Source organism: Pollicipes pollicipes, unplaced genomic scaffold (assembly GCF_011947565.3).
Source record: "Pollicipes pollicipes isolate AB1234 unplaced genomic scaffold, Ppol_2.1 Scaffold_6686;HRSCAF=7923_pilon_pilon_pilon, whole genome shotgun sequence".
In the NCBI taxonomy this organism is placed as follows: domain Eukaryota; kingdom Metazoa; phylum Arthropoda; class Thecostraca; order Pollicipedomorpha; family Pollicipedidae; genus Pollicipes; species Pollicipes pollicipes.
In genome coordinates this window covers 14,941,389-14,962,395 of record NW_023596921.1, presented here as the reverse complement: position 1 = coordinate 14,962,395, position 21,007 = coordinate 14,941,389, and the positions used below count along the sequence as shown (strand labels likewise).

The following is a 21,007-nucleotide window of genomic DNA, read 5'->3' as shown; positions in this document are numbered from 1 at the left end:
GGTTGTGGGGAATTCCACAGCCATGAAGCACGACAGAAGCTCTTTTGATGCACCCACGCGTCTTGAGCCTTAACACAGGCACCAGCTGACTTGAGTACACTGGTTGTACATGGGCCGTTGCAGCCTAACTGGCGGTTGAGCCTTTTGAGCGTTTTCCTTTGGAATTTTTTGCGTCAGAGAAGCGCGAGTGGACTGAGATCCGTGCTGTCGAACACAGGCTGTTACTTAAAAATAATTGTTAGGCGGCGGTCTTGTGCATGCAGATGAATCACTTGCAGTGTGTTGTAAACGCTTTTGGCTGCTTCTACAACAGTGACTGCGGCAACTGACAGGAACAGTTTTCTTGTAACAATGTTTCTTCAAAGCAATAGTGTAAGAGAAAGCTGACGGTGATCATGTGGGCTGCGCTGTCGCCCTGGCGTTCCCTTACCTCTGACAGCTGACGCCGTCCGTCTAACCGTCATAGCCGTGCCACTTATCCTTCAAACCATCGCGAAATGATGCTGACTGTGCTGCTGGCTCCCCAGGTCAGGACATGCTGTGGGTCGGCTGCTTCGGCCCGAAGAACCCGTGCGAAGAGGTGCACATCAAGCACATGGGCCGCAACCAGTACCACGTGTTCTACACGGTCAAGGAGCGTGGGAAGTACATCCTGGTGGTGCGCTGGGGGGCTGACAACATCCCCGGATCGCCGTTTGAGATCGAGGTCTAGCCGCGCCGCCCGCCGCTGACGTCACAGCCTCGTCGGCGTGACGTCATAACGCCAGCCGACGCCGCAGGCAGTTCGGGTGCCTTGATCTGTGCCTTGGCGTGCCGCGGGACCTGACCAGGGGTGGACGAGAGTAGCACTGCCAGCGCCGTCGCCAGCGCCGCGGGGCGTCGCCGGCGCGGTCCGACGGCGCGCGTCCGCCCTCCCCACCCCCCTAACACGCCGGCGAGGCGGCCCCCGTGCCGCGCCGACACTCCAGCCGTGTTTGGAGAGCAGCCGCCCCGCCCGTCTGGCCGGCTAACTCGGAGAGCCTGCAGCAGTGGGATGGTCCTGTCTTCCCCGGCGGGCCAGCGGGAGCTCATCTGTCCTGTCCTGTGCCTCGGCGTGTTCTAACGACAGGGATCGCTGTGCACCTTATTAACGCGCATGATGTGCCCTGTCCCTCGAGTCATGCCCCCAACGTGTATTCACCGGCACGTAATTTTCCTAACCCGCCCGGACATTTGTATAACAAGAGAGCGCTACTGAGGGAAGCGAAATATAGATTTAAGGTCGGAAGAGATCGAAGAATATGCCAGCTGAAGTTTTTGCCTGGGTCTCAATTTTTGACCGAAGAAGGCTTCGAGCGCCAGATCTTCCGAGACCCCCCGGTGTGCCATTTGAGGCTGCGGTAGTCTCTAACTGCGCCCCATCCAGCTGACTAGCCCAGCTGACCAGCAGCGCGCCGCCACGGCGGCGTCGCGGCACCGTCCACCTCTGTGCTGCAGACAAGTTCGATTGCACGCCCCCGGCTCCGGTGGACTACGCGCCACGCAACTTGTTTTCTCGTGATTATTTGAAGATTTTTGTTGGTTTTATCTTCGCGCATGACACTTAATAAAAAATTAGGGCGAAAAGCTGTATCTGATAGCTACTACCGACGTAGAAATGTGAGAAAGTCGAGGGATTCGTGGCGCTTTCGCGATTTGAACTATCGCCAGCGAGCCATCTCACGCACCGACTCCTCAGCGACGCTGATCACCTCTGCTGCCATGAACTGTCACGCACAGCTTTCGCATGTTTATAACAGGAGCGGATCCAGGGTTTCGTCAGGGGGGCGGGGGGGGGGGCGCATAACAATGTAGGGCCTCTCGAGTTTGGGACCCCCGTCCGCCAAAGATCCTCGGGTTCCGGCTGATGAATTTTATAGTTCTTACATCAAACTTTTTGTACGCTCACCCATCTTACTGTTCGCAGCCGTATAAAACTAGGCATACAACGTACGCATATACATGGAGATTGACCATTTTATGCAAGCCATGATGGAACCCGTCTCTCTGAGGCTAGGCATCTCGGAGAAAACATGGCAAAATGCACTTACGTTGGCTGTCAAATACCATCAAAATCACGCACGAACCTGGTTCTTAGCTTATTTACGGCTAGCTGGCCGGTGGCTGTGATCAGCTGATGGATGATGACTAATGCAAAGCTTTTGCTTTGACTGTCATGAAGGAGTACAAAAATCCTAGCATTCAAAACACATTAAGAACGTGATCCACACGTATAGGAAGTGTCATAAACTCATTACCAACGGAAATAACATGCACGACGTCGGCGATGAGTAAAATCACGTTTGACAATTGCGCTTAAAAATGCATCGGCGCATATCCCACTGCCGCCCTAAGGTCAATTGGTATCAGGGGAAATCGTCATCCCGTGACCGCGGGCTCGTGTACGCGAAGTAGTTTAATCACGCCCATACACACGAACAGGCGAAACGTCCTGGCGCTCGCAAGCGCACGGGGGCTTTCGGCAACAGACCGATAGCCTTCTGACTTGATCGGAAGAGCCACGACCAATGTGGAGTGTCCTGGAGTGGTCAAGAGTGCTTGCTGAGTGCTTGAGTGCTTGCAAGAGTGCAAGAGTGCCGAATAAGATTTAGGTGCAGGACGGTGGTGGTGCAGTGATTAGGGCCTCGACTCTGGACCTGTCGGTCTGGGGTTCCGGCCCCGCCACGCCACTACCGCATCCCACATTATGCCTAATAAACGCACATGTCTCGAAATGTCCCTGCCAGTCGATGAGACGGAAATTCCCAATCATTATCATTAACACGCTCCGGTGGGGTCAATCTGACCCCCAAAGGCTTTTCCGGAATGGTTTTCTAACAGCGCGGCATAGCAGCGTCAAATTTTGCGTGGCGATAGAAAATGGAATAACGGATCACCTGGTACCAGATATTTACATGTATCTTGTAAGGTAAATGACCCACGACAGGTCAAAGTCAGGCCATAGTTTCAGCAAGGCCAATTTCCAGGGATTCGTGCAAGCTTGCGCGGCAACGGAGTGTTAGCCGAAGCCATGCATCTCTGAGATACTCTTTTACACAACATAACAATCGAATGAACACATTTTATTGACCTACGGTCAGGTATGAAGGTCAGACCAAAGCCAAAACCAACCTGTTTTATTTCTTTAAGGCTTGCTGTATAAGGCGGTTTCTGCTGTTCATTTCTCACTGATTGATAACAAGAACAACATTATGCATCTTCCATGGACTATCATGGACACGGTCAGAAAAGTTCACTGATTTAAAATGACCCAGGTCAACATTTTGTTTTCAGGAGCATACTGTCTAACATAATCTTTGTCGCTTACTCAAATGCATAACTCAAAGCAGTCTTGTATGATTTTGTCACCATGACCGCCAAACAAAATCATTGGTCTTTAATGAACACGTGAGCTTTCGCTCAGAACAGGCATCCAGGTTCTGGTAGCCTTTAGAGACCATCCCAGAATTTGACCTTGTTTGATCTTATTTGACCCAAAGGGTCAGATCTAGAAACCTCAAACCCTGATCTTCGTGAGTCCAGGTACAGGCCAATACACCCTGTGACTTTGGTATCTCTAGTTCTCACCCTTTCTGAGATCTCAGGGGGTCAAATTGACCCCCGTCCGCCCGAGCGAAGGGTTTCCAACCGGCCGTCCGGGCACGTGTTAAGATTTAGGCCCCCGTCGATGGTGTAAGCCATCCTACAAGATGGGAAAACTCAAGACCAATAACGACAGTACCTGAGCGGTCGGGGGTGCCGCGGCAGGTCAACGACAGGGCTCCGTCAACAGTATAGGGTCCTCAGAGCAAGCAAGAAGAACCTGAGATCAATATGGCGGAGGCCCTGAACGATCGGGAGCACCCCGGCAGGTAAATATTTGGGGTCCGGTCAGAGTACATAACCCTTTAGGCAAAAAGGAAAATGAACCAAGATCCATGTACACGAATCAATGTCCCTGTGAGATCAAGAATGCCCGGGCATGCCAACAGAAAGAGCCCTAGCAAGAGTGAAGGGTCCTCCGCAAATGAGCTCAAGGGGAAAGAGGCCTAGATCAATGCAGAGGGTCTCTGAGCATCGTGTGCCTCGGTGCGTTGCCTTATATGAACCCAACCAACAGGACAGGGCACCTCTAGCAGCTGGAAAAGCCCGATAACAATATGAAGGGCCACAGAACCATCGAGTGTACCCAGATATATGGGGCCTCGGCAATAGCGTATAGAGCCTTTCAGTCGAAAGTGAAAAAATTGTGGAGGCCCTTGATCGATTAAGAGTGCCCAGGCATGTTAGCAGATAGAAGAACCCCACTACGATAGGACCCTACATTCAAGTAGGCACTACTCAGGACCCAATGTGCAGCGTCCCGGAGCAATGAAGTGTGCCCGGTCAGGTTAACAGATGGGACCCCCGACAAGAGCGTAGGGCCCACCATTCAAATGGGAAGTACCCCTGACCCGATGTGGAGGGCCCCCGAGCGATAGTGTACCCTAACGGATTGACAGATGTGGTCCCGCCAAAAGTGTAGCCCCCAAACAAGTTAAAGGTACCCAGTACCCAATGTGGAGGACCCCCGAATGATCAAGTGTCTCCATGCAGGTTAACAGATGAAGCCCGACGAGAGCGTAGAGCTCCCCGGAAGTGGCAGGAAATTAGAATGGCCGTAGACCAATGTAGGGAGCCCATATGCATATCGCGAGTGTGTTGGTAGGGCAACCGAAGTCAATGTGAAGGGTCCATGAGAAACCTGAAATACCCCGACGGTTTAACATATGGACCCTCCGGCCAGATGTACCGCGTAGAGCCTTCCGGGCGAATGAGAAACATCGTGGAAAGCTCCTGATCGACGGGAGAGCCCCGGCATGCCGGAGGAAGGGGTCCCGACAAAGGTAAAGGAATCATGGGCAACGTGGCAGCTACATGACAATCGGACGTGCCCTGCAAATTGACATATAGGGCCTCCAGGAACAACGTAGCCCAACTGGCCAGCGTTAAGAGCCTTAAAAAATATTAATCACCACCCTGTCCATCGGCACCAGGGCTGGTTCGGGGAAAGCTTGAGAAATACCAAACATTTTCTACGCCGGTTGGAGAAACATTGGGGCTTCCCACGTCTTACCCAACCTTCCCGATGTTTCCCCCCGCGAATTTCTGGTTGGGCACAGTGTGCTCAGAGCACTCATGGTTGTCATGGTTGTCCTACAGCATAGCGATGACGTCACGTTGTAACAGGCTTCTAGTAGGCGCACTCGACAACATGAGCAAGCACAAGTAGGTTTGGTTTGGAAAGGGCACGAATTGGCTTTAGAGTCAAGGCAACATTACACACAAAAAACGGTGTCTGCAAAAAGGCCTACATTTCATCTGCCCCCCCCCCCCCCCCTGACCCGGTTGTGCCTAGAACTACAGCCTGGGCCACCGCCATGACCTTACGGATGTCTGCCGCTCTGTGACCGTCGCTGACGGTTTCATCAGAAGTTTGTGCAAGACGCGGGTCAGCTGGAGACATTGCAAGCGTTATCGTGCAGTTGGATGGCGCTCACCCGACGCCTGACAGCTGGTACGGTCCTCGTCAATGATTTTGATCGAAGATCTGCATTTTCGTCTTTATGGTGGACCGCGGCTGGACCATGAACTACCGACAGGGGCGACATCTCGTGTTGTTGAAAGGCAGGTCGAACTCTGCGCTATTTGCGTCAGAGGTCGCTTTGCCCAGTATACTGTTTGCTGCAATGTGTGGGCAAGGCAGGTAGGCGGGGCAGCATTTTTGGGGGGATTTAAACGAAAGAGCAATGGCTGCAGTGCAGTGCAGTGCCTGCCAAGGCATATCAAGACCAGTGGCGCATAGGCAGACCTGTGGTCGACTCCAGCAAAATCAGATAAGCAGCCAGCATGACTGTAAACAGAATGGTTGACAGTTTGCGCAGCGATGCAGCCAGAGTTGCCGAGGTGCAGTGTTGCAGAGGTACATCATGCATCCAGGGTGCACGCGAATACATCGCGCAAACGTTCCGCAGTGAATGATGTAAGCTTGCCAATGAGGAGCGTAATTTATCGTTCGTTTTCAACGCCAGCAATGTCGGCAGATGGGTTTTGCTAAAAATAAATATAATGGACACCGACTAAAACTCCATCCCATGTTAACCCCAGCTATTGTCACGCACGGAGAATAGGTGGCGCCACCGCATACCGAGTACGGCCGAGTCCGTAGCCGGCACCCAATATATGTGGTGAAAAAATGCTGTCAGTCAACGCTTATAAAAGCAGAGGTGCACCTAGTTTACTCGGATGCACCACCAATTTCTTCCAATCTGTCACGGTGTTTTGTGGTACAGCGCTCTCAACTCGTCTAGCGGGCTTTGGATGCTCCCTCAAAAGCCTCGTTCTTTTACGGCATCCGTTTAATTCAAGCGTACCCCATGCCTCATCTGCAGTGTTAACAGCGTTATTCCTCGTTGAATCATCAGGAGAATGAACAGATAGATGTGTTGACATTTCGGCTAGATACCTAATTCATCTCGACAAAGACATGCAGCCAAAATACCAATGCATCTCTCCCTCCATTCTCCTGGTTGTTTAACGAAGAATGATGCTAAGAAAGCTGTCTTGTGTGCATAGAAACGACCAAGTGGTGATAATAAAACGGGTATGCAATTTGCAAGCAATGTAGAAATGGGCTAATTTGAAAAAATGGACTGAAACATAATGCTATCGAATACTATAGTCGGTTTGATGTAATCAAGTTGTGGTGGATATGGATTTCCAGGCCGTTTCGGAATAGTTAGGGTATTCTTACTACAGATGTTGGCAAAAACGGGCGTTAAGTGAGATATGTATGCGCCAAACACAGCAATCTACTTGAACTTTGGTGGTTTCTTTAACATGCTTCTAGATGGGTAGCTCGGACCTTCCTTAAACAAGGTATGAGGCAAAGAGATACTGTTCCCTGGTACCTGTTTAGCCTAGCAGTAGAGATGCTGTTCAAAAAGGTAAAATCTCCAACATATTCTCAGGAATGAAAGCTACGAACCTACTTCAAATTCATCTTGCAAAACGCGCCAACGATTTGTGTTGCTGCTGCTGACGACATTTTGCAGCTTTGTTACCGCTGATGACTTAAAAACCCAGCGACATCAAAGGTATGCACGAGAAGCCTCGTTTATTTTTCTGTGTCTGGGCTTGCAGTGAGGCAGGAATAACACAAAATATCTTGCAAATTGACAGCACAGGCAGGATGAAAATACTATTATGGCTGCTTTGTAGTTTTCGTATGAAAATTTCTGGGTCTGCTCTGACTTGACCCTAACTAAAATTTGAATTTTTCGGGCGCGTCGACTATAGCGATAATTTTGCGCCCATCTGAATTGACCATCGGAACGTACTTGATGTAAACGGAAAAGTCATAAGAACAGTTACATTACTGACAACTGAAAGGGGAAAATCATGAAAACTTACACCCAGCAAAACACTTCCGTTGATGCTGTGTGGTTACGTTTAACTTCTTTGGAAGGCATTACAAAAATGTATCCTGTTGCTAAACCCCAGCCAATTAGCTTGTAAACTTACTGGGAATATATTTTGGTAATTCCCTATGACACTTCAAATGATGGAGGATAACGAAAACAAAGCGTTGGCTGCCAACTGCGGATGGGAACCTGGAATGACTGTCTTGAAGCTGCCATTGGACGAAATTATGGTTGACATCTGACTGGACGGGATCATTGCTTATGAACAAGTTACTGACACCGTTATTTCAATCCATAATGCTGCGTGGCACCGCGCAGTTGAGACGAGACGCTGAGCGCTTTAAACATGCCTCCTCGAAGCAGTACATACCCCACTGGAAGCAGTGGGGTAATGTTTTGTCGAATCTTGAGATACGAATTTGGAACAAATATTCCCTAAAAAGGTTTTTGTTTTTCACAATGTTCAGGTACTCTTTTCTCAGACTGTGGGCTTCGATGTATGACCTGTGGAATAATGTCAGCTGAAAGGTTTAAACTGGGCAGGAATTAGAGCAGACTCATTGGATTAGGATGTTGAAGCAAATTGCCTATCATTGATTTGATCATCGCCAAGCAAAGGGCTTTAAAGTGGGCCTTTCACATAATATCATCATGCTTGCATGCAAAGAATACTTATGTGCAAAATTGGGTGTTCGCCAACAGCTTACGAGCAGCTAACGAGCCACTCATAAGCCGTTTACAAGATCTGACGTCACCGTGTTCGTGCACGCTTGCTCTCGTTCCTGGGGACCAGCAATGTGCGACTGCGTCTGGTACGCATTTTCTGATCACGCAGTTTTCAGGTTTTCTTGTCGGTTTGGTGCTACCTCAGCAGCTTGGCTGGCCGCTCAAGCGCCCCAGGCACGCGATACGCCCAGCGAGATCAACTTCTTCATATCGGTAGAAACAAACGAAATATGCTCAGATGGTGAGAACATGACATGAATCACGCAACAACGCGACAATCCCGATGACGAAGTGAAAATTGTGCTGCGGCTGTTCGACTCTGTTCGTGAACAGTTAGACCCCGTTCGCGTTCGTCCGAGACTTCGGCGGCCAGCCGCCAGCTGTTCGCGAACAGGCTCTGTTCGCAACCGGTCTGTTTATATTCGTTTATGAATTGAACTTGAATAGCATCCGTCCTTGCCTATGTGCAAAATGTCATACCTCGGCAGATGCTGCAAAAAAGTTTCTGAAAACGCTCGAACACTTCAGAAGTGGCGAGGGTAATGTTACATCAAGAAATATGAGTTTTTTCAATGGCACGATATTGGCTGCAGTTGTCACATCTTATCAAAAGCTTCATGATAATCAAATGAAGCTTATCATGATTATGAATGCCAAATTGTTCACACATACACCATTGATAATCTATGCGTATGGCTATTGCATAGGAAGACAGCAGGTGTATCGTCTGTGAATATGCTGTTGAGACGTTTCTATGCCCAAACTCTATCTGCCCCTACGGTTTTCCAGAATAACTTCTGAACGGTGCCGCATATCAGGGCTATACTTTGATGAAGTTGTAGAAGTTGAATAGCTTATCTTGCATTACAAAAATATGTATCTTTTAATGCCAATGACCTGTGGTGGGATAAAGTCGGGCTACGTTGGCTACCAATCAGAGAGCAGTTTTCAACTTAATGCAACAGCAATGGCTTAGGTTATTTCATACAGCGTTCAGATGTATTTTTAGGCAACTATGCAAGTTGAGTTATGATTAAAGCTAAAATCGAAACAGATTTTTCATTGGAAAACGGGCACCATGGAATAGTTCTTCTACCTTGTTTTGAGCTTCGTGCTTACAAAAAAAAAAACATTAAAAAGTTCAACGTTACACTCAATAGAGCTCTGAAGAACTCACGGGCCTGAAATAATCTGGAATAATCTTTCACTTAAAGCATTTGCGGGCGTTGATGGTTCTTAGCGTTAATCTTCAATTCAAATACAACAGTGTTCGCGAAATGTTTGTCATTTTAACCTGCTAAAGCCCGAATGAGATCAATGGCCTGAAACGGTCGTAAGTTACCTCTCGCTTAGAAAACGTTGGTCAAGTGGATAGCGTAAAACGCTCCGGAGGCACCTATGACATGGATTTCAAGTTTTAACTTGTTTGACCTGAAGGATTAAAATGTCACACAAGCAAGCTGACACACAGTCCTGCATATTCTGTGACTGGCATTTCTAACTTTCTCACTTTTGATATGATAGTGTGGGAGGTCGAATTACCATTCCCTGCGCGCTTTCTTTCAAACCAGCCAACATTGCCATAAGTGCATCTTGAGGTGTTTGGGGCACTGCAGTATTTTACGGGGTGTAAGATTTTCTAGATGGTCTTTCACGAGTCCATGACTGGCCTCTTGTTGTATTAATCGGGTCTGTGTTAGCTGCATATATGGTTTGCTTGCAACAACATGAGGTTTAAGTGTCATTATGAGCCCCATGTGTGAATATCATCGAGACAACGTCAGCCCTTCAAAGGATGCCCCACCTTCGAAATAGGTTTCTGCCTCCCTTCAGGAAGGTGTTTTGTCTGATCTCAAAGGGTGTTTTGAGAGCATACATGTGCCTGGATCTCAAGAATAGATCCTGGATCCGATGGGATTCCATGCTATTGGATGCATAGGATCGAACCCGGAGATCTTTTCGGGATTTCGTGCACGATCTACCTGGGACAGTTTGTTAGAGTGCGTCTCTGGATCTGTTGAGCACTCATAAGTATTTTTAAGAGCATGGGATCTTTTTCTGGGTGGGCATGTTTTAAAGTAGCGAGCTGAAGTCCCCTTGTATCTATAAGTAGGGGATTCAAGATTATTTTGATAACATTTTGTTCCTCAACATTCGCAGGGATTGTTCCATTTGGACCCTCATTTGGACGAAACGTAAAACCTTAAAAAAAATTGCCGGAAAATGTGACTTCCACACTCAAATGATGTTTCAGATGGTATTGTAATCAATGCACGTCCTGTGATATTCCTCTAGGCGTCAAGGAGCAGAATCATCCGCCATGCGCGAAGCACAGAAGATTGCCTCCAAAAGTTGGCGCCATAACGGTATCGCCAACACGAACCATTTACTAACTGCATGCGGCTGAGTTACCGGAGACGAATGGAACGCACTTGGTGATTATGCCCTCAGATATTGAAACGCCTCAGACAGTGGGGATGAGAAACCATAGGGTCAATGTTGAGCATTTCGAGAAAGTGGAGTACCTACTACATCAGTGATGCCCACGTCACTCCTCCACTCCGACGTCACTCCTCCACTCCGACCCTGGTGAAACACAGCCAGGCTGTCTCGTTTCAACTCACCAGGTACATGAATCGTCATCGACGTCTCAACTGAACGCATTTCACCTTAATCCCGACGCAACACAACACTAGCAACATTACACCAGCGACTCAACGCCCGCAAGACGGACACCAATGCTGTGTTCCATATTATATTGAATGAATATCTTCCGTGTTCAGTACACCTGTACTCTTCCGCCCACAGACGACAGCAACACAACGGTGCACCAACGGCGAAAGCAAAGGAGGCCACCGGCCATACATTTAAAAAATGGTTTAATGGAATGGGGTCTAAAATGACATATTTTTTTATTTTTAAGACAATGCAAGAAACTTTGACTGACAAGTTTATTCCAGACCTTGCGTCAGAGGAGAGAGAACAAAATCCGATGAGCTCCAGACAATTACGACATCTTTTGAATTTTGGCGCCCCAGGCAAGGTTTTGTCCGCCCCCCCCCCCCTCCGGCGGCGTTCTGGATTGCCTTCACAAAGCAATTATCAGCACTTCCGTGGTGGGCTTACTCTTTGAGCTTTGAGAGCACCCTGAAGACACCGTCTAAGACAACGCTACTCCCGTAGCCACCAAGGCGTTGCGAAGGCCAAATGAACGCGATCGGTGCGATTGATGCGCACCGGTGTCTGACGGCGGCCTTTGAAGTGCCGCCAGCGGCACCTGGCCCAGGCGACGGGTGCCGTGACACGACGCAGCAGCTGGGGGGGGGGGGGGGGGGGGGTGCCCGCGCCAGCCCGGTCGCCGCCACCGAGCTTCGAAGTACGGTAGTTCCACGTCTTTAGGTGGCTTGGCAAGGCTCATCACCTGTCGACCGCATTTTTTCGTGAGCACCTTCACTCACTGGCGCGAGTTTTTGCATTGTAAACGCCGACCGTGTTAAAAGTTTGGTTTACGCTCGGAGGGCGGTATCGGGAAAATAGGGCGGGATTGCGATTCGAACGTGCCAGTATGGGTGCCACCTTGCTTGCCTGCTTTATCAATGCAAGCTCCCCAAAATAAATCGTTGCGGACAATGGACGTCGTTGAGCAGCAGGCTGGGAAATTAGATGGAGGCTCTTTGCTTGCTTACTCGCTTGCATTGAAACCGGGGTCCCATAAAGTAACGGTTTGCTGTCAGGCGTCTTTAATCAAAACGTCTCGGCTATGCTGGGAGGTGAACATGGGTATGCTGAGCCTTTAAAGCATTAAAAAGCATGAGATTGTCTCACTCGGCTACCCCACTGAATTATTGACGGTGTCGAAAGTTGTACGGTATGCCGCCAATATATTCCTCAGGACCAGACCTGGTAGATACTGCACACCTCAGGTTTGTTTTGGGCGGCAGCACCTACCTCGGTTTGCTCCTTCCGGTCAAAGTGACGTCACGCCTGCCAATATTCCGCCGAAGTGACGTCACGCTTGTCAGCATTCCGCTAAAGTGACGCCACGCCTGTCAGTATTCCGCCAAAGTGACGTTACACCTGTCAATATTCCGTCTCACCACCCTCAAAGTTGTATGTATTGATCTTTTATGATCCAGAGCAGGACCATGCACCCACACCATTTGTGCTGCGTCACTTATTATCTCTTTCTACTTAAAGTCAATCGGATAACAGTTCTTGGTCGATAACACCCACACCAGCGATCTTCCTTTGTAATGAGATGCGTCTCAAGCTGTCCTACACACCAAGGCATATTAGACCAAACGTTTCCTAGAAAGGATCTAGCAACGTATAGTAAATACACCTAGTCCGAACGTGAACCCGGAATTGCTGTCGGTACCACGTCTGTCGCAATGGCAGGTATGTGTGGCTTGCCATGGCAGGCATGCGCGAGCTACGCGCACAGCTCTCAAGGTCGTTTGTCGAAACCCACCAAACCGTTTGTTCACACGTGATTGCTGTTTGGGCGCGTGCATCAAAATCCCTGCCATGCAGATTTTTGATCAGAGGTTCAAGTCCCCGCATCCAACATTTTCGTTTTCACAGCCGTGCTCGCGGCAAACCGCAGGTAATGCGAACTCGTGAGATTCCACCAGGGCTATGCCTATCTGGGGTATCTGCTGGCAGCAGCAGCGTTGAACCAATCCAAAGTGCAGGCTGCGCTGGCGGACGGCGGCGCGTCGTCCACGAGCCTTGGGCGCATCCAGCCCGGCGCCTCGGGCGGGGGCCGGCCGACCATAGATAACCTGCCTTCGCCGTACGGCCGCCAGACGATCCCGGCGTGAGATTAGCTTCCCGCTGAGTTATGCTCCCCGCGGACCGGAACGGACGGACGATGTTTGGCTTGGCCTCCTGGCCACCGTTAATCAGACATGTTGTATATGCCGAATACAGCCCTGAAGGTGGAAGAACAGCGCCGTAGCCGAGCCAAGCTATGCTGATTTGCTTGTTAGGCGTGATGCGCTCATCATCATGTGCCATGGGATGCCTCTGAGCTGGTGAAGTAATGACAACTTTAGCCTACATTTGGCCACCAGATCGCCTTCTCCCATCCACGTCAATTCATGGGATGACATAATAGCATAACACGGCGGCCATTTTATCACAATTATGCTGTTGCCCGTATTTTCGATAATGAGCAGGCTTGGTTGAAAAAGGTTCTCATTTTAAGCCACACTCATCATAACCGTTTGCTGCTGACTTCAATTGACCTCAAACACTTCTAACTGGTGATGCGTGACCAGACTGCTCTGCGGACTCAGTCGGCTAACTGATGTGTGACCAGACTGCTCTGTGGACTCACTAGTGGCGTTTGACCAGACTGCTCTGTGGATTCGCTGGTGATGCGTGACCAGACTGCTCTGTGGCTTCAGCAGTAATGTGTCACCAGACTGCTCTGCGGATTCATTGGTGCTGTGTGACCAGACTGCACTGTGGACTTAGTGACCCTGTGATTTTGTGACTCTGTGGACTCTGTGGATTGCCTAGAGACTGTCCTCGCTAATAGCCACGGCCTGACTTTGACCCGCCACAGCTTAGCAACCTTATTATGTACGTGAATTTTATGTACCCAAAAATCGCTATTCAAATGCCTGGAACTATGCAAAGTTAAGCGCGGTTGCGTCACACCCTCTAAAAATTGTGGTGGAAAAACTTATGGAGGGTCATATTGATCCACCATCCTAGACGGTGCTAAAAGGACCCGTTGCAATGAAATACTTTTCCGTCCTGAACTTTACTGAATGTGCATTGCAGTCCAGCAGTGATCAAAGAGCAGAGGCTCTGGTCCCTTTGTTCGCAATACCAGATTCCGGTAGCCCAGCCATTTTAGGTGAATGGTCCACATTTGAATACATTTGGCTAACATCAGATATCATGAAATAAGCTCACTTCTAACGATACGCATGGTTTTAAAGGGGTATTCCACATTTATATGGGTTTTTGAACTGATTAACCATCTCGAATACCTTTCATTGCTGTTCACAATCCTGTCATTCTTAAGGCCTAAGCCCCTCTAGTTTCTGAACTACACGTCCGCGAAAAAGAGAAAGTAACTTGGAGAGAGTATTTCAAAGTCATCTTCACATTCATGCCGTCATACTAACATCATTAAAACCTGTCATTCCATAAGCCATGCGGTGATCAAGCCAAAACAAATGTGGTTGCTGAGGCGTTCATGTCTGGCGTTTGTGAGCGCCATGCGTGGATAAAGTGGCAGTCAATTGGCTCACATTCAATGTCGTGTAATGCGCGATGACGTAATCAAAGTGTCACGCATTGAGTAGCATCTTTATCTAACAGATAATTTTGCTCTCAAGGGCAATCTTCTTCACTTAAAAAGTATACCAATATTCACATTTGAGTTTGTTTCATCACATCTACTTTTTGCTCCAATATCTTTAAAGGAGAAACATTGTCTTGAAGTGGAAAAACAGCTTTAGGCAACACGATATCCACGATATCCCTTTTTGATAAACATGCTCCACAATACGTCATCGTTTGGCTGCGTTGTAAAACGTCTGTCAGAGGGGATGGGGGCTGCGAAAAGTGTTTTTTTTTTTTGGCGTTACCGTGCGAAATTGCCACCCTAGCGGACGGACTGACTCGCTTATCGTATTTCGACCTTTCGAGAGATGCTGTGATAATGGTGCGACGATACCGAACCCAGATGTCGTGTGCATATGTTTTGGCACTTCTTCAAGGTTTTCTTACATATTAACACGCGTCTGGGTAGGTGGTTGGATACCTTCGCTCGGGGGGGGGGGGGGGGGCGGGGGCAATTTGATCTCACTGTGATCTCGGAAACTAAGAGGGCTATAGACACCAGATTCACAGAATGTATTGACTTGTACGTAAACCCACTTAGGTCAAAATTTAAGGCTCCTAGGTCATGACCTCGGGTCAAATATGGTAAAACAAGTTCAAGCACCAAATTGGTCTCCGAAGTGTCCCCACGGCCTAGAACCTGTTCTAAGCAAAAGGTCACAGGCTCATTTAAGATCGGTGACCTTGTTTGACATTTCGAAGGGCATGGTAACCAAAATCATAGAATGCCTTAAGTTTTGCATTTCGATAAGCGACAAAGATTACGCTAGGCAGTATTCTCCCAAAAAAGAAACCATGACCCGAGTCATTTTGGATCAGTAACTTATTCTGACTTTTAAGCAGGGAATGGAAGATATCTAAAGCGTTTTCTGTCATCAAGCACTTTGAAAGGAGCACTAGAAACTACCCCATACAGCAAGCGCTAATCATAAAACAGGCTAATTTTGACCTTTGTGTGAGCTTTGCACCTGACGCTAGGTGAATGGATTTAGTCATTTGATTGCTGTGCTGTCTGAAAAAGCATCTCAGAGATGTGTGGCTTCGTCTAACACTCTGTTGTTCCACCAGATTAAACGATTCCCTAGAACTTGGCTTCGCTGGATCCATAGTCTGATTTTGGCCCACCGTAGGTCAGCGACCTTACAAGATACATCCAAATTTTTGATGTCAAGCGATTCGCTGTTAAATTGTCTACGGTTGTGCACAATTCGATTGCAAGCCTCATTTCCGTAAGACTAGTATCACTGTCCAACTTTCCAGATATGCAGCACAAAACGTGCTTGGCCTTAAATTAGGCGTGCTTCGCCGCATCTGGACCTCCTGTGAAATCCCAACATAATGAATGCTCTGAAACGCCGTAAAAACCAACCAACACACACACACACATACACACACACACACACACACACACACACACACACACGCACACACACACACACACACACACACACACACACACACACACAAACACACACACACACACACACACCACCACACATACACACACACACACAACCACACACACACACACACACACACACACACACACACACACACACACACACCTACACGTGTTTGAAACTTGCACTGAATGTGTGACGTTAGTTGACAGCTACCTAAAGCTCATCGGTGTCAGAAATCGTTTTTTACGCCAGACACGAATAACTCGGCAATCTTATTTATCTTGACCTTGAACCCTGCATAGCCAGTGGGGTAGCATTACTTGAGTGACGTTGCCATGGCATCATGCATTCCAGGGTGACCTTAAAACAGTCAACACGAAAAAGCTTGCAGAAGTTTGAGGGTGTCTAGCTCAGAAGCCAAAGTGTTTTGCATTAAGATGGGCGCGGCTGTGAACTGTACCAAATGACCTTCAAAATGGATATCTCCAGGCTACATGTCACCCCTAAGGGTGCGTCCGCATTTCGCCCCGATGAAAAAGTGCGTTGTCAAGGATGCCAACACCTCATGGAGCTCGTAACTAATAATTTGTCCCTACTAAAAATCTCGTAACTAGTAACTTGTCTCTACAGAAGTGTTTCCAAAATAATGTCCAAACTATATAAAACTCTATACAACCTAACAGCTGATCATCTGGTGTGAATATTCAGCTATATCTATCAAAGCCATCCGCATGCCATGTTTAGGCAGCTTTCAAGTAACGCTACAACAGAGTTTCATGGCAGTCCAATATCTTTGAGAAGCTTTCATACATCATAAGGCAATTGGTAGCACTATTACACCGAACTTCATTGACCGTGGGCCGTGTCCAAATATCGGATCAAGGATAAATGAAACAACGGCTTTGCTGTAAGCTTGTATTGTGGGTAGATTTTGAGCATAATTCCGATCAGCTGCTTTGAAACAAAGGCCTCAAGTTGCGGTATCGTTACGGAGCGGAAGGGCCCTAGGAAAGCTAAATAAGGGTTTGCCTTGGAATGATGTCCGGCCAAAGTTGTTTGAGCGAGTAAGAACTAAGGACACTTCCAAAACATTTATTTTAAGTTTGACCTTTTACAACCTTTGACTAGTGGGACGCTAGTAAGCCTAGAGATACCAGATTTCAGGGCAAATGAGCAAAAAGTTCTCAACCAACCTTGTTGAGTTGGTGTCTCTAGTTCCCTACTTCGTTGACACTAGATGTCAAAAAATCGGCTCCCGCCCCCCCCCCCCCCGCCCGAGCACGGCGTAGGCAACTGGGCACTAATGCGCGTTATAACTGTCAGCCGATGGAGGTAGCCGTGCCAAAAGATGCATAATACACATATTGTTCATCTGTTCCCGCCCCGAACACCATTTCCCCCCCCCCCCCCTCCCTCCTGAGATATTCGGTATTCCCTTTCCTCGGCATGAAAGCCTAGCGGCGTCTTCTTGAAAACCAGTTTGGCCAAGTATTTGGTCAATGACAGTAGAAGCTCTGCCATTTCATTTGTACGTCCATTTGACAACTGACCCGGCCGGCACGCAGCGCGCTAGCGGTCCGCCGACAGGCCGGCAGACGCAGACAGCATCTGAACACGACAGCCCCTGACGCAGCGCCGACGTGCGTCAAACTCAGCTGCAACAACACGGCCCACAAGCCTGACGGTAACGCTTTCTGCCGAGGCCGGCGGCTTAAAGTCGTCAGAGCCCGGCCAGCCGCCGCTGGCTCAGTGGCTTTGGCTGGCGTATGCGGGTTACAGCCGGACTGCTGGCGTCTGCGGACTACAGCCGGACTGCTGGGGTCTGCGGACTACAGTCGGATTGCTGGCATCTGCGGACTACAGCCGGACTGCTGGCGCCTGCAGACTACAGCCGGACTGCTGGCGTCTGCGGACTACAGTCGGATTGCTGGCGTCTGCGGACTACAGCCGGACTGCTGGCGCCTGCAGACTACAGCCGGACTGCTGGCGTCCGCGGACTACAGCCGGACTGCTGGCGTCTGCGGACTACAGCCGGACTACTGGCGTCTGCGGACTACAGCCGGACTGCTGGCGTCCGCGGACTACAGCCGGACTGCTGGCGTCCGCGGACTACAGCCGGACTGCTGGCGTCCGCGGACTACAGCCGGACTGCTGGCGTCCGCGGACTACAGCCGGACTGCTGGCGTCTGTGGACTACAGCCGGACTGCTGGCGTCTGCGGACTACAGCCGAACTGCTGGCGTCCGCGGACTACAGCCGGACTGCTGGCGTCTGCGGACTACAGCCGGACTGCTGGCGTCCGCGGACTACAGCCGGACTGCTGGCGTTGCGGACTACAGCCGGACTGCTGGCGTCCGCGGACTACAGCCGGACTGCTGGCGTCCGCGGACTACAGCCGGACTGCTGGCGTCTGCGGACTACAGCCGGACTGCTGGCGTCTGCGGACTACAGCCGGACTGCTGGCGTCCGCGGACTACAGCCGGACTGCTGGCGTCCGCGGACTACAGCCGGACTGCTGGCGTCTGCGGACTACAGCCGGACTGCTGGCGTCCGCGGACTACAGCCGGACTGCTGGCATCTGCGGACTACAGCCGGACTGCTGGCGTCCGCGGACTACAGCCGGACTGCTGGCGTCCGCGGACTACAGCCGGACTGCTGGCGTATGCGGGTTACAGCCGGACTGCTGGCGTCTGCGGTTACAGCCGGACTGCTGGCGTCTGCGGACTACAGCCGGACTGCTGGCGTCCGCGGGTTACAGCCGGATTGCTGGCATCTGCGGGTTACAGCCGGACGCACGTCTCCTCGCGGCGCCTGCCGCACTACCAGCCGTCAATCTGACGCCACGGCTCAGTGTGCCAGGGGCGAGAGTGACTCCACCTCTGTCATAACAGACGGGAGCGCCGGCGCCGACGTCGGGCGGCCCCGCCGGACACGCGGGCCGACCACGCGGCCGACGCCGGCTCCGCACAGCTGCTGCAGCGGCGCGCCCAAGCAGCGGGCCCATGACTCAGTGGCTGGCATACAAGCTGCGTCAACGCCACGGCGGAATACCACAAACAATGGCTGCTCGAGGATGGGGTTATATTATAGGACGCAGTTCCGCGACGTCTTGCGGCTCTCTGACTTCGTGATTAGAGATCACAGTGGTCATTGTTGTGACTCCGGTACCTCTTGAAGGGCATATGGTTGACGCAGTACCTGGACAGGGCTTACCAATTATTCATATGAGTTGAATGCCCAGAAACTTTAATAATGCCCCTCTGCCGTGTTCGTGGGAAATTGCAGCAAGGACCACACCTGGCCTAAATTTAAGGGAAATGCCATGAACCGTGAAGCCTTCGCTTGCAGTCTCATATTGGCGACAAACTACCCAGAATCACAAAATCAAACGTGTGATTATACCCTAAGTTTATTCATACGGATGAGGCTAAAATTGACTTTGTGTTTCGTTTGCAACGGTTCATCCGCATGTTTGGTTTCGATCGCACGCAGGATAAGAAAAGGAGAGAACATCGCATCGCGTGTGCTTGTGACGCATGTAAGCCAAATCGACGGGCACCAGACAGTTTTTTAGAGCGCCCTCCCCCCCCCCCCTACCAACACCTAGAGGGAACCGGCCACTTCCAGAGTCGGTCACATCAGAACCGTGCCACTGACGACAGAGTTCGCGAACGTTCCAGGCTTGGTGTCGCACATCCCGGATCGGTAGCAGGAAGAACGCAGAAACAGCACAGGGCCCTTCGAGCACACGCAAAAAGATCAAGTGTAACACGGAAGACCTCTTAACGACAGGATTGACCCTGCAAGTGAGCATATAGGTCGCCCGCAAACAGCGTAGGGCCATTAGACAGCGCGATGAGCCTCAAAATCTCCAAATCACCACCCACTCAATCAGCGAATAATTATTTTTGTTTGCCCGTGGGCCCTTCACTTTCACCAGCGACTGTTGCTGGTCGTCTGGAAGCCCAAAGACGTCCAATTTTGTTGCGTTTTGCGTTAAAAAGCTGCGTGTGTTTGGCCGGCTTTTGATCCCTTCGGAGCTTATGATCCCCTTCGAGGCCCAAGGGACATGACCCCGTGCCTTCCCTGGATCCGCCCCTTCTCAGCACAGACCACAAATAATTGACACATGTCGACATTTCTGATCTGGAAAGCGCATAACCTTGCGATTTTATGCAGACTGAAATATGCGCAAAAAGCTCTGCCAACTTTGGACATCAGATGGCTCACTCTAAACAATGCAGGTTGATAATGGCATCGGCTAAATATCCAAATAAGTTTGCGCACAGCATAACATCATAACAGAATCTCTTTTATATGCCATTGCCATTTATTTCTCATGGAATGCATGTAATGTAATCATGCAACAGTCCTGAATTCATATAATTGCTGCTTGGCCTATTTCGAGGGTAGTGATACCTGAATATATAATGGGGTAAGGTTATCATTGCATGTGCTGAATATCCAAATATTAATCAGACAACAGCAACCCAAAAATTTGTATGTTGAAAAATAACAAGATTCTCAGCTACGGCATTAGTATGCCTGAGAACACCTTGACCAGTCACTTATCATGCAGCAAGCAACGGCCAGTAGGCTATTCCACACTGTTAAACTGACTCACTGTGCAGTAACTAAGTATGAAGTAACGGCATCACGCTTCTTTATGATCAGTTATGATGCATAATGTTTAAAATAAGCCATGATCCGTTAACTCAGGCATGATGTGGCTTGGCAAGGAACAATACATCAGATTAACCCACGGGCATACCATTTTTTTTTTAACAACCCGATCCTACAGCCACCAGCCCCACCATCACGCCGCACTTCACACGTATTGCGCCCGATAAACACGGTTACACTTAATCGCTACGAACACACCAAAGATGCTGTTTTCACAGCGCTGCCAACTCTTGGGTATTCATCCCAGCTCTGGCTTTTTGTAGCATGGTTTGATGCCTGGTAGTCAAAACTTTGGAGCACCCTTGTTTGATTGCCCTGACGGCACATTAGGGGCGCGCACGGGGTTGTCATG

General features: G+C 49.7%; 1 protein-coding gene across 1 annotated transcript in view; it reads left to right on the top strand.

Annotated features, from left to right (window-relative positions):
- LOC119107721 (filamin-A) overlaps positions 1 to 1,236 on the top strand; it is a 106,964-nt gene extending 105,728 nt beyond the window's left edge. Inside the window, exon 39 of the mRNA XM_037231264.1 lies at positions 528 to 1,236. Coding sequence (XP_037087159.1) covers positions 528 to 712 — 185 coding nt within the window. The 3' untranslated portion in view covers positions 713 to 1,236. The remainder of the gene's footprint in view (positions 1 to 527) is intronic.
- The last annotated feature ends 19,771 nt before the right edge of the window (positions 1,237 to 21,007 follow it).